At 51.4% G+C, this 22,792-nt stretch overlaps 1 protein-coding gene across 1 annotated transcript in view; it reads right to left on the reverse strand.

Annotated features, from left to right (window-relative positions):
• The window catches only part of LOC101447632 (neuropeptide FF receptor 1), a 144,572-nt gene that overhangs the window by 71,760 nt on the left and 50,020 nt on the right, over positions 1–22,792 (reverse strand). The window contains exon 3 of the mRNA XM_071215554.1: positions 15,002–15,151. Coding sequence (XP_071071655.1) covers positions 15,002–15,151 — 150 coding nt within the window. The remainder of the gene's footprint in view (positions 1–15,001; positions 15,152–22,792) is intronic.

The following is a 22,792-nucleotide window of genomic DNA, read 5'->3' on the forward strand; positions in this document are numbered from 1 at the left end:
ACCTTAGGGGGAGCTGGCATCCCCGTGCCTATCCTGACCTTAGGGGGAGCTGGCATCCCCGTGCCTATCCTGACCTTAAGGGGAGCTGGCATCCCCGTGCCTATCCTGACCTTAGGGGGAGCTGGCATCCCCGTGCCTATCCTGACCTTAGGGGGAGCTGGCATCCCCGTGCCTATCCTGACCTTAGGGGGAGCTGGCATCCCCGTGCCTATCCTGACCTTAGGGGGAGCTGGCATCCCCGTGCCTATCCTGACCTTAGGGGGGAGCTGGCATCCCCGTGCCTATCCTGACCTTAGGGGGAGCTGGCATCCCCGTGCCTATCCTGACCTTAGGGGGAGCTGGCATCCCCGTGCCTATCCTGACCTTAGGGGGAGCTGGCATCCCCGTGCCTATCCTGACCTTAGGGGGGAGCTGGCATCCCCGTGCCTATCCTGACCTTAGGGGGAGCTGGCATCCCCGTGCCTATCCTGACCTTAGGGGGAGCTGGCATCCCCGTACCTATCCTGACCTTAGGGGGAGCTGGCATCCCCGTGCCTATCCTGACCTTAGGGGGGAGCTGGCATCCCCGTGCCTATCCTGACCTTAGGGGGGAGCTGGCATCCCCGTGCCTATCCTGACCTTAGGGGGAGCTGGCATCCCCGTGCTTATCCTGACCTTAGGGGGGAGCTGGCATCCCCGTGCCTATCCTGACCTTAGGGGGAGCTGGCATCCCCGTGCTTATCCTGACTTTAGGGGGGAGCTGGCATCCCCGTGCCTATCCTGACCTTAGGGGGAGCTGGCATCCCCGTGCCTATCCTGACCTTAGGGGGAGCTGGCATCCCCGTGCCTATCCTGACCTTAGGGGGGAGCTGGCATCCCCGTGCCTATCCTGACTTTAGGGGGGAAGCAGCCAGTCTCGTCCCTTAAGCACCATGTTAGCTTGAGTTTTTCATGGAGGCTCTTTATCAGATTGAGGAAGTTCCTTCTATTCATAGTTTGTTGAGTGTTTTTATTGTGAAAGAGTGTTGAATTGTATCACCTTTTTCTGCATATGTTTAGATAGCCAAGTGGTTTTAATCCTTGAGTCTGTCGATAAGGGGTATTGTATTCAATGATTTTTTTAGGTGTTAAACCAGCCTTCACCCCAGGATTAATCACATTAGTTCCATTTTACAGAGCTGGGTTGTTTTTTTTCCACCTCAGGGTAGCCTGCTAAGGAGTCCATACTTTTAACCACTCTACCTACTGACTCTCAACACCCCAACACAAACAAGGCTGAGACTTCTTCAGCTGCCACAAATAAATTTTGCAGCTGGTTTATCTTGGAGTCGTTTCAGAAAGGGACACTGCTTAAAACTTAGATGTTGCTGAAATGTTTTTTCACCAAGAGATATTTGGTATTTTGGCTTTATCGTCTTTCCCACTCTATGGATAGAAATTTCAGGGCCTTGTTGGCGCTGGAGCTGTTTCCTCAGGAAAAGTCACGGTCGAGTCCTCAGTCCCATCATGAGCCAGCACCAAGCAGGCATCCACCCAGCCAGGCCGTCACACACACGGGCCCTACTCTTCATCAGCTGTCTTCCCAGCTGACCCCAAGGCCCTCTTCAGCTCTTGGCCCCCAAACCTTCAAACCTTCTCCAAAGCTCAGAGCTGAGAGTTACACCTGACTCCTCTGAGCCTGTGATGCCCAACTCGAAGAGAGACTCCAAGATGTACCAGTGACCTCCCATGTGGTAGGCGGGAGCCCAGTCGCCTGAGCCACACCCGCTTCCTTTCCCACATCCGCTTCCTTTCCCACATCCGCTTCCTTTCCCACATCCGCTTCCTTTCCCATATACTGCTTTCCTGGGGGGTGGGTATGTAGGAAAGGCTCCCTAGATGATGCTGATGCATCATCACATGCCCAGCTGGGAGCCACTGCTTCAGGTATGCTCCTTGGGACAGTCAACTCAAACAAGACCCTCAGAAAATTAAACACGTGGGCCGCACGGTTGTGGTCCCTGGTGAAACCATGGCAGGTACCTCTCTTCTGTCATTTGCCTTGGTCTATGCCAAGGGACCTGAGGAGAAAGAGTCCCATGAACTCAAGCTAGTATTTACAGTTAGCGTATCATTTGGTTGCTCTGGTATTATAGATGACGAGAGAGTTTCAGTTATTGCGGAAAGGCACTCAGTAATAATTTTGGGAAGGAAAAAGAATTTATGTACTACCGGCTGGGCTCAGGAGCTCTCTGCTCAAAAAACCCGAGCCCCGAATAAGATTTTCAAGTTGCTTTTACACAGAGAAAGAGTTAAATGGTGCTTTGTTTCAGTGCTCAATAAGTTTGAATTAACACATATTCCCCACATTCTGGGTAAGTTTTTAACCTGAACCTTATACATTCCAAGTAAGCTTTTAACATGAACCCTATATATTCCAGGTAAGTTTTTAACATATTTGGTTTGCATCTTTCCTGAATATTTAAAGTTTATAGAGCTTACATTGTTTAATTGTTTTTCTGGGACTGGAGTAGTTGCCATGGTTACGAAGGTCCGGGCTCCAGCTTCCACCGTCAGATACACACAGCTTAGGTTATCTATGAAGAGTTGCACAGCCCCCCACCCATAGCCTACATCAGTGGTAATTATCCCACTGCTCACAAATATTTTACTCTTAATCCTTCTTGACACAATGGAGGTTGCACTTCCCTGCCCTCTTAAATTTATTGTGACCTTGAGACTTGTTTCGGCCAATGAAATGCCAGTGGAAGAAATGAAGGTCATTTCCAGTGGAAGCTTTAAGGACTAGTGCATGCTTTGCTGCATCCCCCTTTCCTCTAGCACAGGCCCAGCCACACTTGGGTCCTTGAGAGAGGTCGAGGGACAGAAACCCCTGCTGTTGAACACGTGCATGAACAAGACATAAAACTTCATTGTCTTAAGCCCTTGAGATTTGATATTATTTGTCAATTATTTTGGCAAACCTGGCCTATCCTGACCCATACAGTTTAATTTTAAATGCATTTTCTGCTTATAAAAGCAGTGCATACTCATTCTAAAATTATAAACATCACAAAAATAGATAGCATAGGGAAGCAGATGTAGCTCATGTAACTGGGCTCCTGCCTACCACATGGGAGGTCACTGGTTCCAATCCCAGTACCTCCTAAAGAAGACAGCAAGCTGACATGATAGGCAGGTGCAGCAAGCAGACACAAGAAGAAAAAACACAGTAATGAATACAACAAAGCAGGGAGCAGAGAGGTTCCTGGTGCCTCTTGAAGAAGATAGCAAGCTGACGTGATGGGTAGGTATGGTGAGCTGATGCAGCAGGCTAATGAAACAAGAGACACGGGAAGGAAAAACCTAATGAGAGACACAACAAAGCAGGGAGCGGAGGTGGCTTAAGTGATTAGGCACCTCCGGTGCTGGGTTCAGCTCCTGGTGCCTCCTAAAGAAACAAGGAAGACAAACAGACACATCAAATGAAAAACAACAGGGTGGGGAGTAAATAAAATCTTAAAAAAAAAAAAAGATAACATAGAAAAATGAAAATTTCATGTATTCTCATCCCTAGAAAGAACCAAGGTTAACAGTTTGGTATACATTCTTCCATGCTTAATATGGGTACACTAATTAATGTATAGTTTTGTTTTTTAAGCAAAAATGGAATCACAGACCGTACCGTCTTCAGACCTGCTTCTTCACTTAATAGAGCTTAGACAGCTTTCCAAGTCATTGCTTGGTGTACCCATCTCTGAAGAACACTGCTTTAAAAACTAAGGGACATGTGGATATATAATCAGCTCCCTGGCCCAGCGCCCAGGGAAGGCTGCTCTCTGACGTCCAGCCTTTCTTTAGTGGCCCACTCTAAGGAATGGTTCCCCTGCATGGAAGGGCTGGCTCAGTCTGGGAGAAGGCCTCTCTGCAAGCTGAGAAGTTTTTCTGAAAAGCAAAAGGCACAGCAGGTGCAGAGGCTGAGCAGGCAGGGCCTGGACCCTGGGCATTCAGCGGCTTAACGGCACTGGAATAATCAAAGGCTCTGCATTGAAACTGGGGTGGAAAGGGAGGCTTTCCATTACTCAGCTGCAAAGGGGGCCCTAATCCGCTCAGGGAAGGGGAGGGTCAGCCCCGCTTCCGTGACTCAGGCCCCTGCTGCGCTGAGAGCGTGGTGAAGTACCGGGCTTGAGCGAGGAGTTCCCAGGACAGAGTTGTTCTGCTGGATTCCAGTTTAGCTCATTGAGTATGGGACTTAGAACAAAAAGCCATAATAACAGCTAAACTTTATTGAGCACTATTAGGTTCCAGGTACTTGTTCTAAGGGTTTAAATGTAATAATCATTTTAGTTTTACTATAACCCAATATCCCTGATTGACAGTTGACAAAACCACAGTGAGATTAAATAACTTGCCCAAGACCACACAAACCCCAAACACTCTCCCCAGATATGTGACTTTCCTTTTCCAACAACACTCCCCGTCCCTCCACCACCAAAACCCAAAGCCCGAGCCCTCACCGCATCACTGTACTGCCTCAGGGAGGACCTGCTTCCCCAAGAGAAGGGGGCCATTCCAGCACCCTGCTTTATCCAGCTTCGCAACCCGAGTCCTGCCAGTACCTGTTGTCTCTGAAGATGCTTAGCAAATCCTTGCGTGGTTAGTGGTGAATGACTGAAGGAGAAGAACAGGAGGACCTGGTTCTGTTCTAACTGCCCCCAGGTCGCCAGGCCCCCCTCTCCCCGCTGGCCTCAGGAGGTCTTGCCTGCCCAGGTCACGACAAGGCTGTGATGATCAACTGAGATAGTGCCCCGAGAGCTAAAGCCTGTTGTACAAATAACAGATATTCATTAAAAACCTACTGTGTGCTCACTCTTGTACTTGAACATGAAAAAGGAACAATCATTGAAAAGTGAAATATACCCCCAAAATGGGAGGGAATTTCCATTCTGTAAGAAAAGGACAAAATTCATGGATTACAGAATCTCTGCAGAGAGGAAATTGAAAGCTAACATTAAAGGCAGAAGTCAAAAGGGAAATAAAGGAAGAGAGGGTGGCTACAGCTGTGACACATGGCCTGCAGAAGAGGCCACCACACACAGTGATGCCAAAACAGTCTGCCCTCACTCAGCAGTCACCATGGGGCAGGTACTGCTAGACAGTGTGGAAACTGTGGTGAACCAGACAAACCAGACCCCTCCCTTGACAAGCTTACCCATTAGTTGGGGCAGAAAGTAATAAACAAGAAAATAAATAAGATCATTTCAGATTGTTACGTGGTCAGAGAAGGCATGTAAGGTCAGAGTGAAAGGTGAGAAGGAACCAACTGTACCAAGAGCCCAGGTAGAGCTATCAGAGGAAACCAGTGCAAAGGCCCTGAGGTAGACAAGGACTAGGCATGTCCAAAGAACAGAAAAGAGGTCCGTGCATCTGCAACGGGGAGCAGGAGAGGAAGAGTGGTAGAGATGAGACTAGAACCAGGCTATGCAGGGCCTCGGAGGCCTGAGGAATGTGATGTCAAGTTCATGTGTCAACCTGGCCAGCTGATGGTGCCCAGCTGTTTGGTCAAGCCAGCACTGCCTGACTGTTACTGTGAGGACGTTCTGTGGACTTAAATTATCAGTGAATTGAGTACATCTATGGCTGATTATATCTACTATCAACTGAGGACACTGCCTTTAACAATGAGATAAGTTTCATCCAATCACTTGAAGCCTTTAAAAGGACTGATTTCAGCAGTCAGAAGAGAGAATTTCCATCTCTACTTCAGCCAGCCAGCTTCTCCTGGGGAATTCATCGAAAACCTTCTCGGGAGTTCGGGAGTTCCCAGCTTTTGGGCTGCCCATCTCCACAGCCACGTGAGACAATTCTTATAAACACTTATAATATTTACATACATATATATATATGTATGTGTGTCTGTATATATACATATTTTTTTTTCTTTTTTTTCCCCCTTGTTGGTTCTGTTTCCCTAGAGAAACTGATGACTACAGGGAAGATACTGGGTTCTACTCCAAGGAGATGGGAAACCAGAGAAAGCATTCTGAGGAGGAGACAAGCAAGACCTAGTCAATTTGTGTCCTAGGACTTGCTGATCTCATTTGTTAGTTCTAGGAGGTTTGCTTGTTTGTTTGTTTTGTAGATTCTTGGGATTTTCTATATAGACAATTATATCATCTATAAATAGCAACAGTTTTATTCTTCCTTTCCAATTTGTAGCCTTTTCTTTCTTTTTCTTGTGTTATTGCAGTGACTTATTGCAGTCATATTCCAGGATGAGAACAAACATTCTTCCTTGTTCCCCATCTTAGGAGGAAAGCCTTGTTTTTCATTATCAAGTATGTTAATTGTAGGGGTTTTGTAGATGCTCTTTACTAAGTTGAGGCAGTTCCTGCTGTATTCCTAGTTTGCAAAGAGTTTTTTAAATCATGAATGGGGGCAGTAGTTTGTCATATGCTTTCACTGTGTCAAATGACATGATCATATGATTTTTCTTTTTCAGGTTGTTGATATGGTGCATTCTAACTGATTTTCAAATGCTGAACCAGCCTTGCACACTTGGAATAAACCCCACTTGGCCAGGACAATAACTTTTTTAAATAAATTGCTGGATTTGATTTGCTAATATTTTGTTGAGAATCTTTGTGTATCCTTCATCTTGGTTGTTTTTTTGTAGTTTGTGGTTTTTAATGAACTGGTCCGTTTCTTCTAAGTTGTCAAATGTATGAGTGTCAAGCTGTTAATAGTAGATCTGGTAGGTTTTGGGTGGATAAATTTCTCTGTGGGAACCACAGCACGGAGCTACTTCCAGACCCCCTCCTGGGGGAAGGGCAAAGAGCAGATTCTTTGAGAAAGAAACCTCCTCACTCCTGTCAAAGTTCTGGCTTTGCGCCCAATTCCTGGAACTTAATGAAGTTCAAAGAGTATGCTAAGTTCCACCAAAGATGTCAAAGTGCCACCTCACAGGTAGGCCAGACCTGAGCCCCAGGAGAGGGACACTGTCCAGGAAAAGGCCTCGAACTGGGCAGAAGAGGGCAAGCCTCCTGACGGGAGGCATGTGGGCAGGAGCGCATGCTCTCCCCAGCCATCCAGGTTTACTTCTGGAAGTCACGGCCCAGCAGAGGTCTATCCTTGTGCCAAGCTGCCCTCTCACAAGCTCCACAAATCCTCTGTGCAGTAAGGTAGGGTACAAATACATATACAACATGCTCCCACAGGATCAGTCAACCTTCGGGTGGCTAAACTGCCTGTTTCCATGGGAAAGAGCCTGACTGAGGACCAGGGACCCAAGCTGAGGTCCTGTGTCACGTCTGCCTGGATGGAGGGCACAAGCCACTTCTCCCCTCTGGGCCTATGGGTCCCCAAACGGGAAGGCCTGGACTTGGGGATCTCGACAGTTCTATTTGCAGAGACCCCAAAAATTTCCACATCGGGACTGTCCTCCTGACTACGTGGCAGAGATGGTCATGGACATGTCTGAGCCCCATGGGGTCACTACCAGCCCCACATCAGAACCACCCTCCCCAAGCACCTTCCGTGCTCCAAGCCCCAGGCAGGGCTCTCGTGTGCATTATCTCCAACCTCACAAAACTCCTAGAGTATGCCTTTCCTCCCATTTCTCATACAGGGAAACTGAGGTCCAGAGAGACTAATCAAAAGTGACTGATGCCTTTGTTTTCTCTTTTATCTCCCACACAGCCCCACCTTGGGCACTTGGGGTTCTGTCTGTTGCCTCCACTTAAGCACAACGACAGTGTGGCCCTGGCCCGGCCACTGGGCCAGCCGGTGTGCTGAGCTCCTGACGCAGCCACAGCCTGGTCTGGGTCTGTTACTGCAGCCCTTGGGCACAACAGCCAGGCTGTCTGCCCAGCATCTCCCACCCCCCGCAGGGAACAGGGAGGGCTGAGAGCCTCTGGTCCCAGAGGGGTTGCATTAGGGGGGCTCCGAAGGTTTCTTCCTGCTCTCTTGTGTCGGGTTTCAGAGTCAGACAACCTGGGCTCCCAAAATGGCCCATATGCTGTGGGGTTAAAGCCCCTCTTCATCTCACTCGCAAGGTTCTCCCAAGCCCCCGTCCAGGAGCAGCCCCAGCCAGTCGTGACATTTCTTTATTTGTTGTCCTGAACTGTGGTTTCCGATGTCCATTTAATCGCCCTCTCCTTCCCCAAGTTCCTCTTATGACTTCCCACATTGTCCTTATCTTGGACCACAGCCAAGACTGACTCAGAGGCCTCAGATTCACACCGGCAGAAAGACGAGGCCCCGCTGATTCTGTTACGGGACACGTGAAGCCGGCCTGCAGTGCCTGCGCAGCCGCTCAGCGATGGGCTGTGCCAGCTCCAAAACTGCCTGCTGATCCGGTACCCCGGGCGTCAGCTCCAACCCACGTCAACGAGAGACTGCTGTCCCTGCCTGCAAGGAACCCCGGCCCGGCAGAGTCCTTCGGTGGGGTGGGGTAACATGAGTCCCTCGGATGGGCCACGTCAGCACTAAGGAAGCTGGGCACAGAGGCACGTGCTGCCATCAGGGCTCAGAGGTGTAAGGAAAATGCAGTTCTGAAAGCCACACCCACTCCTTGGGGTAGACAGAAGCCAAGGGTGAGAGGCGCTTCTAACAGAGGCAGATCCAAAACCTGCACCCAGAGAAAAGAATAAGGCTGCTCTTGTACTGACGTGGACCAATTTCTAAGATACATTCTTAGGTTAAAAATTAAGCAAGATGCAAAACGGTGTACACATTCCACTCCCACTGGTGGTTTGAACTAGGGAACACCTGCTGCTACGTTGCCCGGTACTGTGCCGGGCAGTACTTATTTAATCTTCACAGCAGTCCCAGGAGGTAGAGACTACTATCATTACTATTCCATTGTACCAAGGGGGAAACTGAGGCCACAGAACAGTTAAATAAACAACTTGCCCACAGTGACAGAGCTAGAAAGTGGCAGCACCAGTGAGGGTCCCAAATTGGGAACCGATGGTGCTCTAATCAGGGTAAGTCAAGCAGGTAACCATCTACCGAGGCCTGGGAGGTTGTAGGGGAGTCACAGGGGATCCTGCAGCAAGCAAGGGTTAGCAGCAGTGGCGCCATCACCACCCAAAGGAAACCAGGAGAGAGTCACGCAGAGGCGTCACTGAGAGAAGTGACCTGTGGACAAAACACAGCCAGCCCAAGGGGGACCCCACAGGGAGGTGGCCGTATATTCCCCTCCCTTCTCCCCATCTCCTGCTGGGCCTCCCCATGAGCTGGACCCAACCACAGCCAGCAGGCAACAGAACCTGTGGATGATCAGCCCCCAGGGCCAGGATCAGGATGGCCGGTGGGTCCAGAGGGGTAGAAGGAGATGTCCAGACCCGGAACTGGATTTGAACCCAGCAGCAGTGCTCTAAACACCCAGCCTCTCAGCTTGTGGTCCTGGGCCAGCCTGACCACAGCTCTTCACTCCTGGTGGGTCCCCAGGCTCAGGGCCAGCATCGGGGCTGGATGACGTCAGTCTACAGCAACAGTCTTAAAATGTTCACACTGCTGGCCTCGGCAATCTGACATGCGATCCTAAGGCTGCTGAAAAGCCCATGGCACTTGGGTTCCTTTAACTCTCCACTAGGGAGGGCTGACCCACCCCGGGAAGCATGTGCACGGGCATCATTTATTGACAGTTTGGCCTTTGCCCCCCTGAGGTCAGCTGGTAACCCAAAGGGGCCAGATGCCCTTGGGGACTATGGCAAAAATGACACAGAAGGCCACACCCTCGTGACCACTTGGTCATCAGCAATGGGGGCTGCCTCTTGTGGATAATCTGAGCATTTTGGACCTTCCCAGGCCCTACTATTCCAGCGGCAGGTACCAGAAAATGTGCACCCCTGACAGTGGACCTGCCCAATCCCAGACTAAACACAGCAACGTCTCTGGAGCACTGCAAAGCTTCAATGTCTGCCCAGCTTACTCAGCAAATGTCTGGGACCCTCTTCTTTCCTCCTCTGTCCGGCTGCACAGGAAAAGTAAAGCGTGGACCAAAGCAAGGCAGGGAGTGGGGAAGGATCAGCAAGGCTGCCCCGGCTCCTTCCTGACGGCCTTCCCTCAGGACTGTCTGCTCTCCTGGCTTTGGGTCATTTAGGGTGCCCAGGACCCTGTCCTCCTCTGTCCCCAGGAAACTGGAAACACACCCTTCTGGGCCCCGCCATACGCTGTCCCATCAGCATACACCCGCCGCCAGCTCCCCAACACCTCCCCAGCCTCCCGACTGTTTTGAAGGTCTGACCCGAGGAAGAGAAAGGCCAGCTCTGTTTTCTTTCCCCCGCTCCTGTCTGTGCTAACCCAGTTTCTTCATGCTAGCTTCCCGATGCCCTTTGCCCACACTCTCCACCAGGCACCAGACTTATCAGAGACCCTCGGAAGAGAAGGCCACTCCCCAGAGAGTGCAGAAGGGGACTGGTGCAGCCCATCTGTTACGGCGCTGCCTGCCGAGGGTGAAGACACAGCCGTGGAGCGTGGAGCGTCCTGGCAACCTGGCCTAACTGCTGAGGTAATGAGGAAAATTACCACATCTTCCCGGGAAGCAAACAAAGGAGCTGGTGAGAGGAATGGGGACACCCTGTGGGGAAGACAACAGGCTCTCTGGTGAGCAGTCCATTTACAGACAGGCCCCAACACGGGGCCTCCATGGGGCCTGGCACGCGAGGCCCCGACGCTGTGGAGGAGCCCACAGCACATCAGGGAGAGCGCACGTACTTGGGTAAATGTTAGAGAGAGGAAAAGAACCCTGTTGCTGCTGAAAAATCCCAGCATACTACGAGCTGTGGGCCTGAGAGACTATCTCGACTCCACACTGCTGGAGGGCTGGGCGACCGCTCAACGCCTAATGACGAGCCCTCTCCCTCGGGGCCCTGTCAGGCCTGATTCCCTCCAGCTGTGGTGGCCTCTAAGCCAGCTGGTCTTTGCCAAGGTCGCAGAGCAAGGCCAGGTGCAGGCGCCAGAGCGCCACCGCACCCTCAGCTGGCCGGGCCCGCAGGGTGAGAGAACTCGCCCACCTCACGACCTTCCTCGGGATCTGGGTAAGGACAACCTGCCTGACATGGACCCAGCTGGCGAGACCTTCTCCTGCCTGGTCAGCTGGTGCCTTCGTCCATGGCCCCCTTGACTCCTGCTGCATCTCTTGCCTCAATGCTTTTGTCTGCTTCTTCCACAAGGCCCAACCCATCCCACCTCCCAGGACCCTTCCTAAACGTTCCTGCTTGGGCAGCTGGTTTCCTCAGGCCAATCCTTGATGACACATTGTACTTCTTTGCCCCGTGACATTGTCTTGTACCATTTTTCTAGTCATTCTCCAGACACACCTCCCATGTTCCCAGATGATGCTCCCTTATTCATCTGGCCAATTCTTATTCATCTGTCAAATCCCACTTTAAGTCATTTCCCCAGTTGTTTTCTGACTCCCCACCCACCCAAAGCAGAAAGGAGCTCTGCCTCCTCAGGGCCCCCTCACATTGTCATGCTTTGCTTAAACACCTGCCTCCCCCCAGACTGTGAGCTCCTCGAGGGCAAGGGGTAGGTCTTAATTTTCTTATCAGGACCCACGCTGAGCTGCTATGAGGATAAAATGAGGTAAAGCATGTGACACTCGGCACAGACCCAGGCCTGCTAAGTGCCCTGCGAGTTTGGGCTCTCGTGCGAGGTGCTCACGAGCACGGCCTGCAGGCCCAGGACACAGTACCAAGAGCTGAATGGCTGCACGGGGAGGAAGCGAGGAGCCTGGTGCGTGGACGTAGGAGGTGAGCCAGGGGAGCCACGGCTGGACGTGGGGAGCCACTCTCTTTGCCAAGAAAAGCACAGGCCTCCGGCCCGTCAGGCGGATTGCATTTCTGCCACTGGCTTTTTCAGGTCTTGCTTTTGCCCCCCATAAAATGGGTGAAGGGCATCATCTGAAAGATGACCCCCCATGGTGGAGGCCACAAGTCCGGCAGAAACAAGCTCCCTGGGCATCCAAGGAAGACAGCCTGCCAGGCAGGAAGGCAGCACCGAGGCAGCCCCAGTTCCATTAGGAACCCGGAAGAGGGCACTGGCAGGCTGCACACAGAACCCAGTATGGCCCGTCCAAGCGTCCTCTCCAAACGAAGAAGGCTCCTCTGTTTGAAAGAGAAGCCACAAGAAAGGCCCTGCGCCACCTCCATGGGAGCCAAGTGGGACTCTCAGCTCCTGCCCCTCCTGCCCTCGGCCACACATCCCATCCCCATCGTCCCCATCGTTCCCATCATCCCCATCCCCATCGTCCCCATCATCCCCCTCATCCCCATCGTCCCCATCATCCCCCTCATCCCCATCGTCCTCATCATCCCCATCCATCCCCATCATCCTCATCGTCCCCATCATCCCCATCATCCCCATCGTCCCCATCACCCCCATCATCCCCATCATCCTCATCGTCCCCATCACCCCCATCACCCCCATCATCCCCATCACCCCCATCATCCCCATCATCCTCATCGTCCCCATCATCCCCATCGTCCTCATCGTCCCCATCACCCCCATCACCCCCATCATCCCCATCACCCCCATCATCCCCATCGTCCTCATCGTCCCCATTGTCCCCATCACCCCCATCATCCCCATCACCCCCATCATCCCCATCATCCCCATCATCCCCATCATCCTCATCGTCCCCATCATCGCCATCATCCCCATCGTCCCCATTGTCCCCCTCATCCTCATCATCCCCATCGTCCCCATCATCCCCAACCCTAACCCCGACCCTAACTGGAAATCCAGTTAGGGGGCCTGTCCTCTGTAATTTGAGGCAGTGTCGGGGAGTCAGGGACCTTGCGGGAAGGAGTTCGAACAACCTCCACCCACAGACCTCCGACCAGGAGGGTGTTGTGCCGACGCGCAGTTCCCAGGCCAAGGCGCGAACACACAGCCCGCTCCCACCATCGGCACTGTGCCCCCAGAGGAGGCTGCCCGCCACGGGGCGCTGCCCAGATGGCACGGTCTTTGAGAGCTCTGGCTTCCACGCTCACCAGCCCCTTCCCACACCACCCTCAGGAAGAACTAACTCCTCTTCCCAGCACCCCAGTGTTTTGTCTGTGCCACGACTGTGGCCCTTGGCGTTGTCAACAGGCCCTGGTTTAGGCACCGTCTTTGTTTCCCTGCCTCCAAACTCTGGTCTGGAACACAGCAGGTGCTCAAGAGAAGTCTTAATGCATGAAAGCATATATGAACTCTCCTCTCACCCAAAGGAAGCCCCTTGGCTGAATGTACCCTTCCTGGGGGCTCCAGACTGCCCCCCCCAATATCCCTTTTCTATCTTTCTAGCCTCTGGAAAGCAAGTGTCCACTTCCAGTGGCTGGATACAGCACTAGGGCCCCTTGAGCTAAGGCAAGTGGCCTGAAGTGCAGCCCTGGCTGGGAGGAGGGTGACCTGGGCTCCAGGCCTGGATCTACTGCTCAAGTCCTTTCCCCTCCCCGATCTTCTCCATATACATGAAATGGACAAGCCAGTGGCTCATGAGCTAAATTTAGCTTGCAGATGTGTCTTATTAGCCCTCATATTAGGTAGAAATTGGGAAAATTCACATGAAATGCCTATCCAGCTGCTATTAAATAAAACAACCAGGAGAACGAAACACCATCTGTGTTCAGCATACCCAGCTGAAGCCAAATGGTGGCTGCTCCTTTCAGACAGGTCTGTGCTCTGGTTTGCCACAGTCCTCACCACTCCCTATTGTTTATACCTAATCTGAGTCACTTGCTACTTACATACTCAATGTCTCTTAGGCATTTACGTTTATGACCCATGAACGATGGTTCTCAACCTTGGGTGTTGGTACTTTAAAATGACCACTGTAGGTTTTAACAAATGCTTAAGCCCAGACCCACAACCAGGCATTCCAATTCAACTCGGCTTAGGGTTGGGCTAAGGCAACAGTGTTTGCAGAAAAACTCCTCAAGTGATTCTAATTTCAGCCAGGGAGGGGACCTCCTGGTCCAGGGACCTGCAGGCTGTGAGAACCTGTCTCACCTGTTTTAAAAAGCAGCTACCAGGAAAGGAAGGACAGACAAAGCAGCCAGGGTAAAAAGACCCACAGGTGTCTCTGGGGAAAACAAGCCCTGCCCCAGGAGTGCCTCCCCCTTCCAGGAATAATGGCTTTAGCTTTTCAAGTTAAAAGGCAGTGAGTTCTGTGAGGGTCATTCAGAAACAACTGCACAGACCAACCCCTCCTCCTTGCCCTCTGCCTGCACCTGCCAGGCGGCCTCTCCAGGCCTTGCCTGCAGCTCCAACTCAGCCGCCGTTCAAGCCTCTTCCCTTCTGGACCTCTCCCTTCTGGGCTCCGCCCATTGCCCACCCCTCTGGGAAGCCTGCCCAGCCCAGGCAGCTACGTGAGGCGTGTTCACAGCAGTCCCTTGTGCTTTGTGTATTTGTTCCTCTAAAGAGGATCTCGCACCCTTCCTTTTCATGCCTCTATCAGATAGAGAACTCCAGAAGGCAGGCACCACCTCTCCTCTGCCTCCTGGCCCGTACCTGCATCTTCCCGCCCCCCCCCTCATTTCCAAGGTCTGCCAGTTGCTGAGCAGCAGTGGACACCTGCAGCAGGACAGAAGGAGCCACCTGCCAGTCCCTGGCCCATCTCCCTGCCAAGAGACCTTGTCCCTCACTCTATGTGTGCCCAGGAGAAAAAAAAAACACCTGTCACTCCTGAACTGAGAAAGCAGCATGGGAGACCAGAGCTAGACTGGAGGGTGAGAAAGAGCCTCATTCAAGTCTACCCAGAATCCTGGGCCTAAGAACCCCAAACAGCTTGCTGGTCTGTTCAGAACAAAAGAATCACGCCGGGATACACGCTCTTGACCCATGGCCAATCTGGTTCACCAGCCGGCTAGAGGCAGGAATGACCCTTACAGGGTTTCAGGCCGCAGGGAGGACACAGGTCCAGCCTTGAAGCCCTGGAGATGCTCTCACGGGTGTTGGCCCGTCGGGGACGGACCCTGGCGACACGCCCCCGACAGGGCCTGGGCCTGAAGGACGAGGGCCCACCCGTCCTGGCCTGAGCAGGGCCTACCTTGGAGTTGACTGAACGTGGTCATAAACTTGCTGGTGAGGGACTTGAGCTCATTGTTGGCCAGCGTGATGAGGTGGATCTGGTCGGAGACATTCCGCAGGACCTTGTAGATGCCGATGGGGAAGGACACCAGCTTGCACTCGGCCAGGTCTGCAGCCAAAAGACAGGGCCCAGCTGTCAGCGGAAGCTGCCCGAGAACCTGCCCCAAACCCACACAGGCCCCAACCTCCCTCCCCTCCCACCTGTCTCCCCGCAGCAGCTGGAGACCCCGCCTCCCTCTCCCAGGAGCCTTCCTCTTCGCCTGAACAGAGGCTATCTTACAGCGTCTCTGCGGTGGCAGCCGCCTGCCCTGCCTAGCGGAACGCAGAGCCACATTCGCAGCCTCCCTTGAGGCCCTGCGCACCCACAAGGCCCTTTGGAATCATCAAGGACGCAACGATGAGGCTGTTGTCTTAGGAGCACTTCACGACAGTCTCCCTCTTCACAAGCAGGCAACTCACATGGACTTGGTGGTCTGACCTACCCAGTCCCATCACTCTGCAGCAAGCCCTGCCCAGTGGAAAGTAGTCGGGCCATTCCCTGGATGGTTAAACATATGGTTACCATATGATCCAGCAATTCCACTCCTAGGCATGTACCCAAGAGGACATCTGTTCACACAAAAACATGTGCGTGCATGCTCATAGCAACATTATTCACAATAGCCAAAAAGTAGAAACAAACCAAATGTCTGTCACCTGATGAATGCATAAACAGAATGCTGATGTCCATACAGTGGGATATTACGCAGCCATAAAAAGGAGAGAAGTACTGATCCTCCTACAACAGCGATGGAGCCTGAAACATTACATTATGCTAAGTGAAAGAAAGCAGCCACAAAGGACCACAAATTATATGAAATTCCAGAACAGACAAATCCTTAGAGACAGAGATCAGACTAGTGGTTGCCAGGGCTGGGGGGAGGGAGCACTGGAGAGTGAAAGTTGAGGTGTATAATGTTTCTTTTTGGGAGTAATAAAAGAAAATGTTCCCAATTGGAATAAGATGACAACTGCACAACTCTGTGAATATACTAAAACCACTTAGGAGAAGTGGGACTTGGCCCAATGGATAGGGCGTCCGCCTACCACATGGGAGGTCCGCGGTTCAAACTCCGGGCCTCCTTGACCCATGTGGAGCTGGCCCACGCGCAGCGCTGATGTGTGCAAGGAGTGCCCTGCCACACAGGGGTGTCCCCATGTAGGGGAGCCCCACGCGCAAGGAGTGCACCCCATAAGGAGAGCTGCCCAGCGCGAAAGAAAGTACAGCCTGCCCAGGAACGGTGCTGCACAAATGGAGAGCTGACACAGCAAGATGACGCAACAAAAAGAAACACAGATTCCTGGTGTAGCTGATAAGGATAGAAGTGGTCACAGAAGAACACACAGCAAATGGACACAGAGAGCAGACAGCTGGGGGCAGGGGGAGAGAAATAAATAAATCTTTAAAAAAATAAAAACATTTATACTCTTAAAATGAACGAATTGTCTGGTATATGAATTACATCTCAATACAGTTATATATACATATGGCAGCAAGGAGACCAAAAGCAAGAAGCCTCAGAAATTAGGCTGTCCAGCTCCTCTGTTGGGTGAGTTCCATGAAGCTCAGTGTCCTCTTCTATAAAATGGGGGCATCATCTACTCAGGAGGGCTGACGGGAAAATCAAATGTAATGAAATAAGGACTAACGAAGGGGCTGGAAGGTACGTGGCGGGAATGCTACAAATGCTATTTCTCTCCTCCCCTTCCCAGTCCATCCAAATGCTCTATGCTTCAAGGCTAGCTCCCATGCTACCTCTTCAAGAAGTCTGCATTGGCCACCCCTGTTGGTGGTGATTGCGCCCCAAGCCCTGAACCCCAGGAACACTCACCGACTCAGATAGCACTTGCCCACATCTCTCAGCAAACTCAGCTTTTCCCAAAGAGGCTGACTCCCCCAGGCCTCTAAACCACTGCAGACTGTTCCCCAGCCTCAAAGCCCTTCTTTTTCATCCGCCTCATAGAATTTCTACTCTTGCTCCAAGACCCAGCTCAAACGTCACTTCCTCCGTGAAGCCTTCCCGGACTGCCCCAAGCACTTGGTTGCCCCAGCCTCGAGTCTCATATAAGCCTGTGAGAGCGCTTCACCCTGTAGTGCGTTCATCTCTTTGTGTCTGCTTCCCACAGGACAGCAGGGCTCCAGCAGGCTTGGGGCCAGGGCAGGGGCACAGGCAATCTCACTGAAGTAGTTTGAGAAAAGCAAAGGGGAAAGGAGGTACAGGCAAAAGACCATAGGACCCTCATCCACAGGGCTCCCCCACAGGCAACGTAGCATGAGGTGTCTCGAACACCTCCCGGGACCCAGTGTGGCTCTAGAGGACCCCAGCCCTGCTGCTGCCACATGTCAGGCTCCAGCTTTCTGTCAGGGCGTGGGGCATCCTGCCGGGGGAAGAGGTCTCAGGAGAGATGACAGACCAAGGGTTGAGCTGGAAGCAGAGCAGCTCTGCAGGCTTAGGGTTTAGAGCAAGCTGGGACTCTAGACAGAGCACAGACTTTCAAATAATGAGGCCCCCCAGTGAGCCCGATGCATAAAGGGCTAAAAGGAGATTTTGTTGTGGTGGATGTAAATTTTACCAGCCACTTTCAATAAAGACTGACAGCTCTCATCAACATGTCAACTGCAGCATGGGGAAAACATCAGAAGATTTTCCTTTAAAACAAAGCAAAGGAAGGATGTGTTCAATCACCAGTATTCCTGAATATGGTCGTGGAAGCTCTAGCCAATGAAACAGAAAGCATAAACACTGAAAACAGAGGAAATAGTTACTATGGGTATACGAAATGACAGAGTAGCCTCAGAAATGCACGATAGTCATCTCGATGTGGGCTATGGGTGGGAGGCTCTTCATCTCTTTGTAGATAACCTAAGCGGTCTGTGACTTGTGGGTGTGGGACGGTAAGAGGCTGCAGTCCTGCCCTTGGTGACCATGGCAACGACTCCAGTCCCAGGAAACAGTTTAGCAATGCAAACTCTATAAACTTTAAATATTCAAGGCAAATGCAAACCAAACGTGCTAAAAGCTTATCTAGAATGTATAAGATCCATGCTAAAAGCTTACCTAGGATGTGGGCAATATATGCGAATTCAAGCCTATTCAGCACTGAAACAAAGAACAATTTGACCTTTCCTCTCTGTAAAAGGAACTCAAAATTCTTGTTCAGGGCTTGGATTTGCAACAGAAAGCTCCTGAGTCTGGCAGGCTGTCAATAAACCATTTTTCCTTCTCAAAATCATTCCTGACTCCTGGCCTTTCTAAATGCAAATAATTGAACCTCTCTCAAATTCTACAACAATCTAACAAACTATTAGAATTTAAAAGAAGCTCAGCAAAGTGGCTAATCAAAATAAATAGGCAAAGGTCAATAATATTCCTACATGCCAGCAACAGCATACAGTGTTTAAAGATCTTATTCTTAATAGCAACAAGAACATATCTAGAAATAATTGTAAGGGAATATATATCTGACCCATATGAAGAGATTTGTATGTGAAGTTATAAAATGTGTTCATGGATGAGAAGTCAAAATAGTGAAATGTTGATATTTTTAAGGAATTGGCTTATAGATTGTTTCATGTAATTCCTACCCAAATCCCAAAAAGGTTTAATGGTTTTAAAGTTCAAAAGGGGAAAAGAGCAAGCAGGATTCTCAAAAAGAGAAGGCAGTAGGGTGATAACCAATATTAAAACGGAGTGACAAGAGGAAAAAAGCATCACTGAAAGAGAGTATATAGTCCATAAAATATAGTCCAGAAATAATATGGAACAATTTACAAATGCTAAAGAGGCCTCACAAATAAACTGTGGAAGGGAAAGATTACTCAACTGATATTAGGATAACCAACTAACAATTTTGTGAAAACAAAAGAGATATTCTCAATTAACCCAAGAATCAAAATAAACTCTAGATAGGATTAGAACTTAAATATTTAAGATCAAACAAAAACCCAGAAGTAAACAGAATTAAACAACCTACCACAAAGAATGGCGAAGAGTCACAAAGCCCTAAAGCCATTCGGTTTATTTCCAAGGGACCTCTGCAAAGCAGCCCATCTTCCGCGAGCAGATCAGCCCAGGAATGCCCAGCCCATTGCCTCGCTCCTCCCACCCTGACCAGCCACATGCCACCCACCCTCGCACCACTCCACTCTGCAGGTCTCCAATTCCAGCAACATACAAGCCCCCTGCCAAGCGACACAAATGCAGGGCCACACCACCCTGACACCAGCAGGATGCCGAGGGCCCCGGAATCCACCCCACCTGCCTCTTCATTCACTCTCCGCAAATATCCACGGTGCCACACTGTGCCCTGCAACATCCCGTGGTTTCTTTGTCCTTGGGCACTCCAGCCCTGTGACCTGGAAGCTGGTATGTGTGGGAGGAGCTACACCACGAAGGCTCGGACTCAGAATGGGCTGGACGCCACTGACGGCCAAGGCACCCAGGGATGGAGGGGCCCTGCTGGGGTGTTATGCCAGTGAGCACAGCACCGGGACTCCACCCCCCGCTGAGAGGGGAGGGCGGGGTCTTGGGAACAGCTCTCCACCGTCCATGTGTACATACAAGGGGCAGGAGATACAGGTGCCCAGACGTCTGGGGACAAATCTCCACCCTGTCTCGTCTACCTCCCACCTGGACACAGGGAGGGAGGGGAGTAATAGCCACCACGACCCGGCCTGCTTCAGGCTCTGCGGCGCTGTGCTGTGGGAACTATCCCCTCTGCAAACATCAGGAAGCGGTGCTTAAACGCTCACCCGAGGGCAGGAAGATCCACACCCAGGTTCGGGGACCTTCCTGCTGGACTGTCCCTTGTGTCAAGAATGTGCCCAGGTGTCTATTACTGCCTCTCCCCATCAACATCTGGACGGCAGCTGGGACGAGCACTGTGTTCTCTAGCACCCGCGGGTACCTGGACCGCAGTAGCTTTGGGGGAAGGCACAAGAGAAAACACAAGGCGTATAATTATCCTCATAATTATAATTATGATTACTAGAGGGCCAAAATGCATGTCTCCAAACCTCTAATTAGGGCAGTACTTTGTGTTAATAACAGGACCTTTTATTCAAAACTCAGGAGCCCTTTATTAAAGGTTGCCTCATTAGTCCTAATGAATGCCTAATGAAAAGTAACTGGTGGGCAGAACCACTCCAGACGAGCAAAATCCAGAAAGTGAGCAGAAGGTTCAGCGGGCAGCCGGGGAGCCCTCAGGCTTGCAGTTTAACGGGACTCTACGCCCCTGCTCAGGCTCTGTGGAGAGGGGCCTGCTGACAGGCCCAGCAGGGAGAAGAGGGGAGGGTGCCCGAGCCCCGAGTAAAGAGGGGTGGGGGGTAGGCTGGGGGGTGCATGGGCTCCTGGCCAAGGCTATGGAGAAGTCAGAGCCAGTGTGACCCAGGCCCCCCCTCTCCCCCGTGTCATTTTTCACAGAATCTGAGTTAGAAGGAGGCTGGAGTTTATTCAGCCCCTGTTTCCCAGACTTCCAAGTAAGACTCACCTGGAGAGGCTGGTCCCTGATCCCTCCCCTAGAGAGTCTGCTTCAGTGGGTCTGGAACGGCATCAGAGAATTGGTGATGGTTTTTAAAACAAATATCCCCAAGTAATTCTTATCACTAGGCAAACTGGGGTGGGGGGGGGTAGGGACATTGAGACTTGAAATTCTCTCACTCTCCACTAAAGGGCACAGGGTTTTCCTTGAATATCTCCAGTGAGGGGGAACTCATCCCCACAAATGGTTTTAACTGTTAGAAAGTAATTTCATGAACCATGTTAACGGCCACCCATGGTCCTGCCGCCCTCTTGGATCACACATAGAATACGTGCCTTCTATGTGGACTATGTGATTAGTCCTTTACACATATGAGGATGAAGGGCATCAATAATCTTTTCTTCTTCAGGCAAACATGTCCCAAGAAACTTCAATCCCCCAGGGTCTAGATGTTCCCTTCAGAGAGGTGGGACTGACCCAGCTCAGCCTCTGCCCACCCAGAAGAACTTGCTCCTGCACAGGCTCTGGGTCTTCGGCATATAAATGTAGCCACCGTTTTTTGCCATAGGTTTGGGCCGGACACTGTGCTTGGGGCTTCAGACCTACTATGTCATCTACTCTTCACAACCACCCTGTAAGGTCGGTACTGTGCTTATTATCCCTTTTCAACAGATAAGGAAACCAAGTCACAGAGAAGTGGAATGGTTTGTTCAAGGTCATATGACTTATCCAAAGTCACCCAGTTAATGAAACAATAAACGGCATTTCTAAAGTGCTTTGGTCTCGGCACTGTCACGGACCACCTCGTTTAATCTTTACCACAACCCCGTGAGATGTTACTGCTATTACCGCAACTGTTTCGGAGAGGAGAAACCCAGGCCTCACGCTATGGGCCCTCAGTTTAGTAAGTGGCAGAGCTGGGCATGAATGCATGTCCCTAGCCACTGTGCCACACTGCCTCCCTGGAGAGAGCCATACTGTCACTCTGGGCTGCTGCGCTGACCCAAAATAGGAGATGGTGCATTTCCCATGAGCAGGTTCCTCCACGACCAGGAACCTGGTGCCCTGCAGTGGCCGGGAGCTAATTCAGGGGGACTAAGAGATGCAAGAGCTTGATACAGGTATCAAGGAGCCCAGATTTGTCACTGACTGGCTGTGGACTTCAGGCAGGACACACCAGCTCTTACATCCTTGCTTTGCAAATGTCAGGGTTAGGGCCCAGGAGCCTGAGTCCCCTCCCTGCTCCTACCTGGACCCCAGCCCGTGGCTCTCAGCCTTGGCTGCACACCAGGATCACCCGGGGAGCTCGATGAACTCTTCATGCCCAAGTCTCACTCCCAGAGGTTCTGATTTAATTAGCGTGGGCTGGGGTTTGGGGATGGAGAGTTTTAAAAGCTCCCCAGGCAGCTCTAATGTGCAGCCGGCTGGTGAGCTCTGCCCAGTACCAGCACTTTCCAAGCTGAGATGTGTAAACAAATCACCTGGGGATCCTGCTGAGGCCCCGGTTGGGGTAGGGCCTGAGGTTCTGCATTTCTACTTGGTGGGTCCAAGGACCACACAGAGTAGCAGGCTGGTCCAGAGCAGTGGCGCTCAGTGTGGGGTCCCGGGGCTAAAGCATCTGCCCACCCAGAAGCCTGTTAGAAATGCAAATCAGAAACTGGGGGAGGGGAGCCCTGGAGGGGATTCGGATTGAGCATCACTGGCCTGGAGGGGCTGTGGTGACTCTGACCTTGGGCTGAACTGACCCCGGGTTATACCAGGAGATACTGCACACTGAGCGCGGGGCCTGGGGCAGGGTTTTAGATTTGCACACACCTCAGGTGTTCGTGTCTGGTGCCTCCTGCTTCTCCCTCAGGCCGGGCTATCTCAAGAAGAGGCACTGTCCCTTCCTCCTCCTCTCCTGCCCTGTTCTTCAAGTTTCTGTTCTGTAAGAGCACATGTGACCCTCAGTGTAGAAGCAGTTCTGGCCTGGGACTCGGAGGCCCAAGTTCGGGTCCCGGCCCTGCCACCATCTCAGGGAAACTTCTACATGCCCTTTTGTTTCCTCCTCTGTAAAACGAGGGTGTCTGTTGTTCTTTTTTTTCAATCAGAGAAGCTGGAGGTTTACAGAAAAATCATGCAGAAAATAGAGTTTCCATGTATCTGCCCCCATCGTTAACATCGTGCATTAGTGTGGTAACTTTGTTAAAATTGATGAGAGAATATTATTATAATTATACTGTTACCAGGT

The sequence above is a fragment of the Dasypus novemcinctus genome, chromosome 6 (genome assembly GCF_030445035.2).
Source record: "Dasypus novemcinctus isolate mDasNov1 chromosome 6, mDasNov1.1.hap2, whole genome shotgun sequence".
NCBI lineage: Eukaryota > Metazoa > Chordata > Mammalia > Cingulata > Dasypodidae > Dasypus > Dasypus novemcinctus.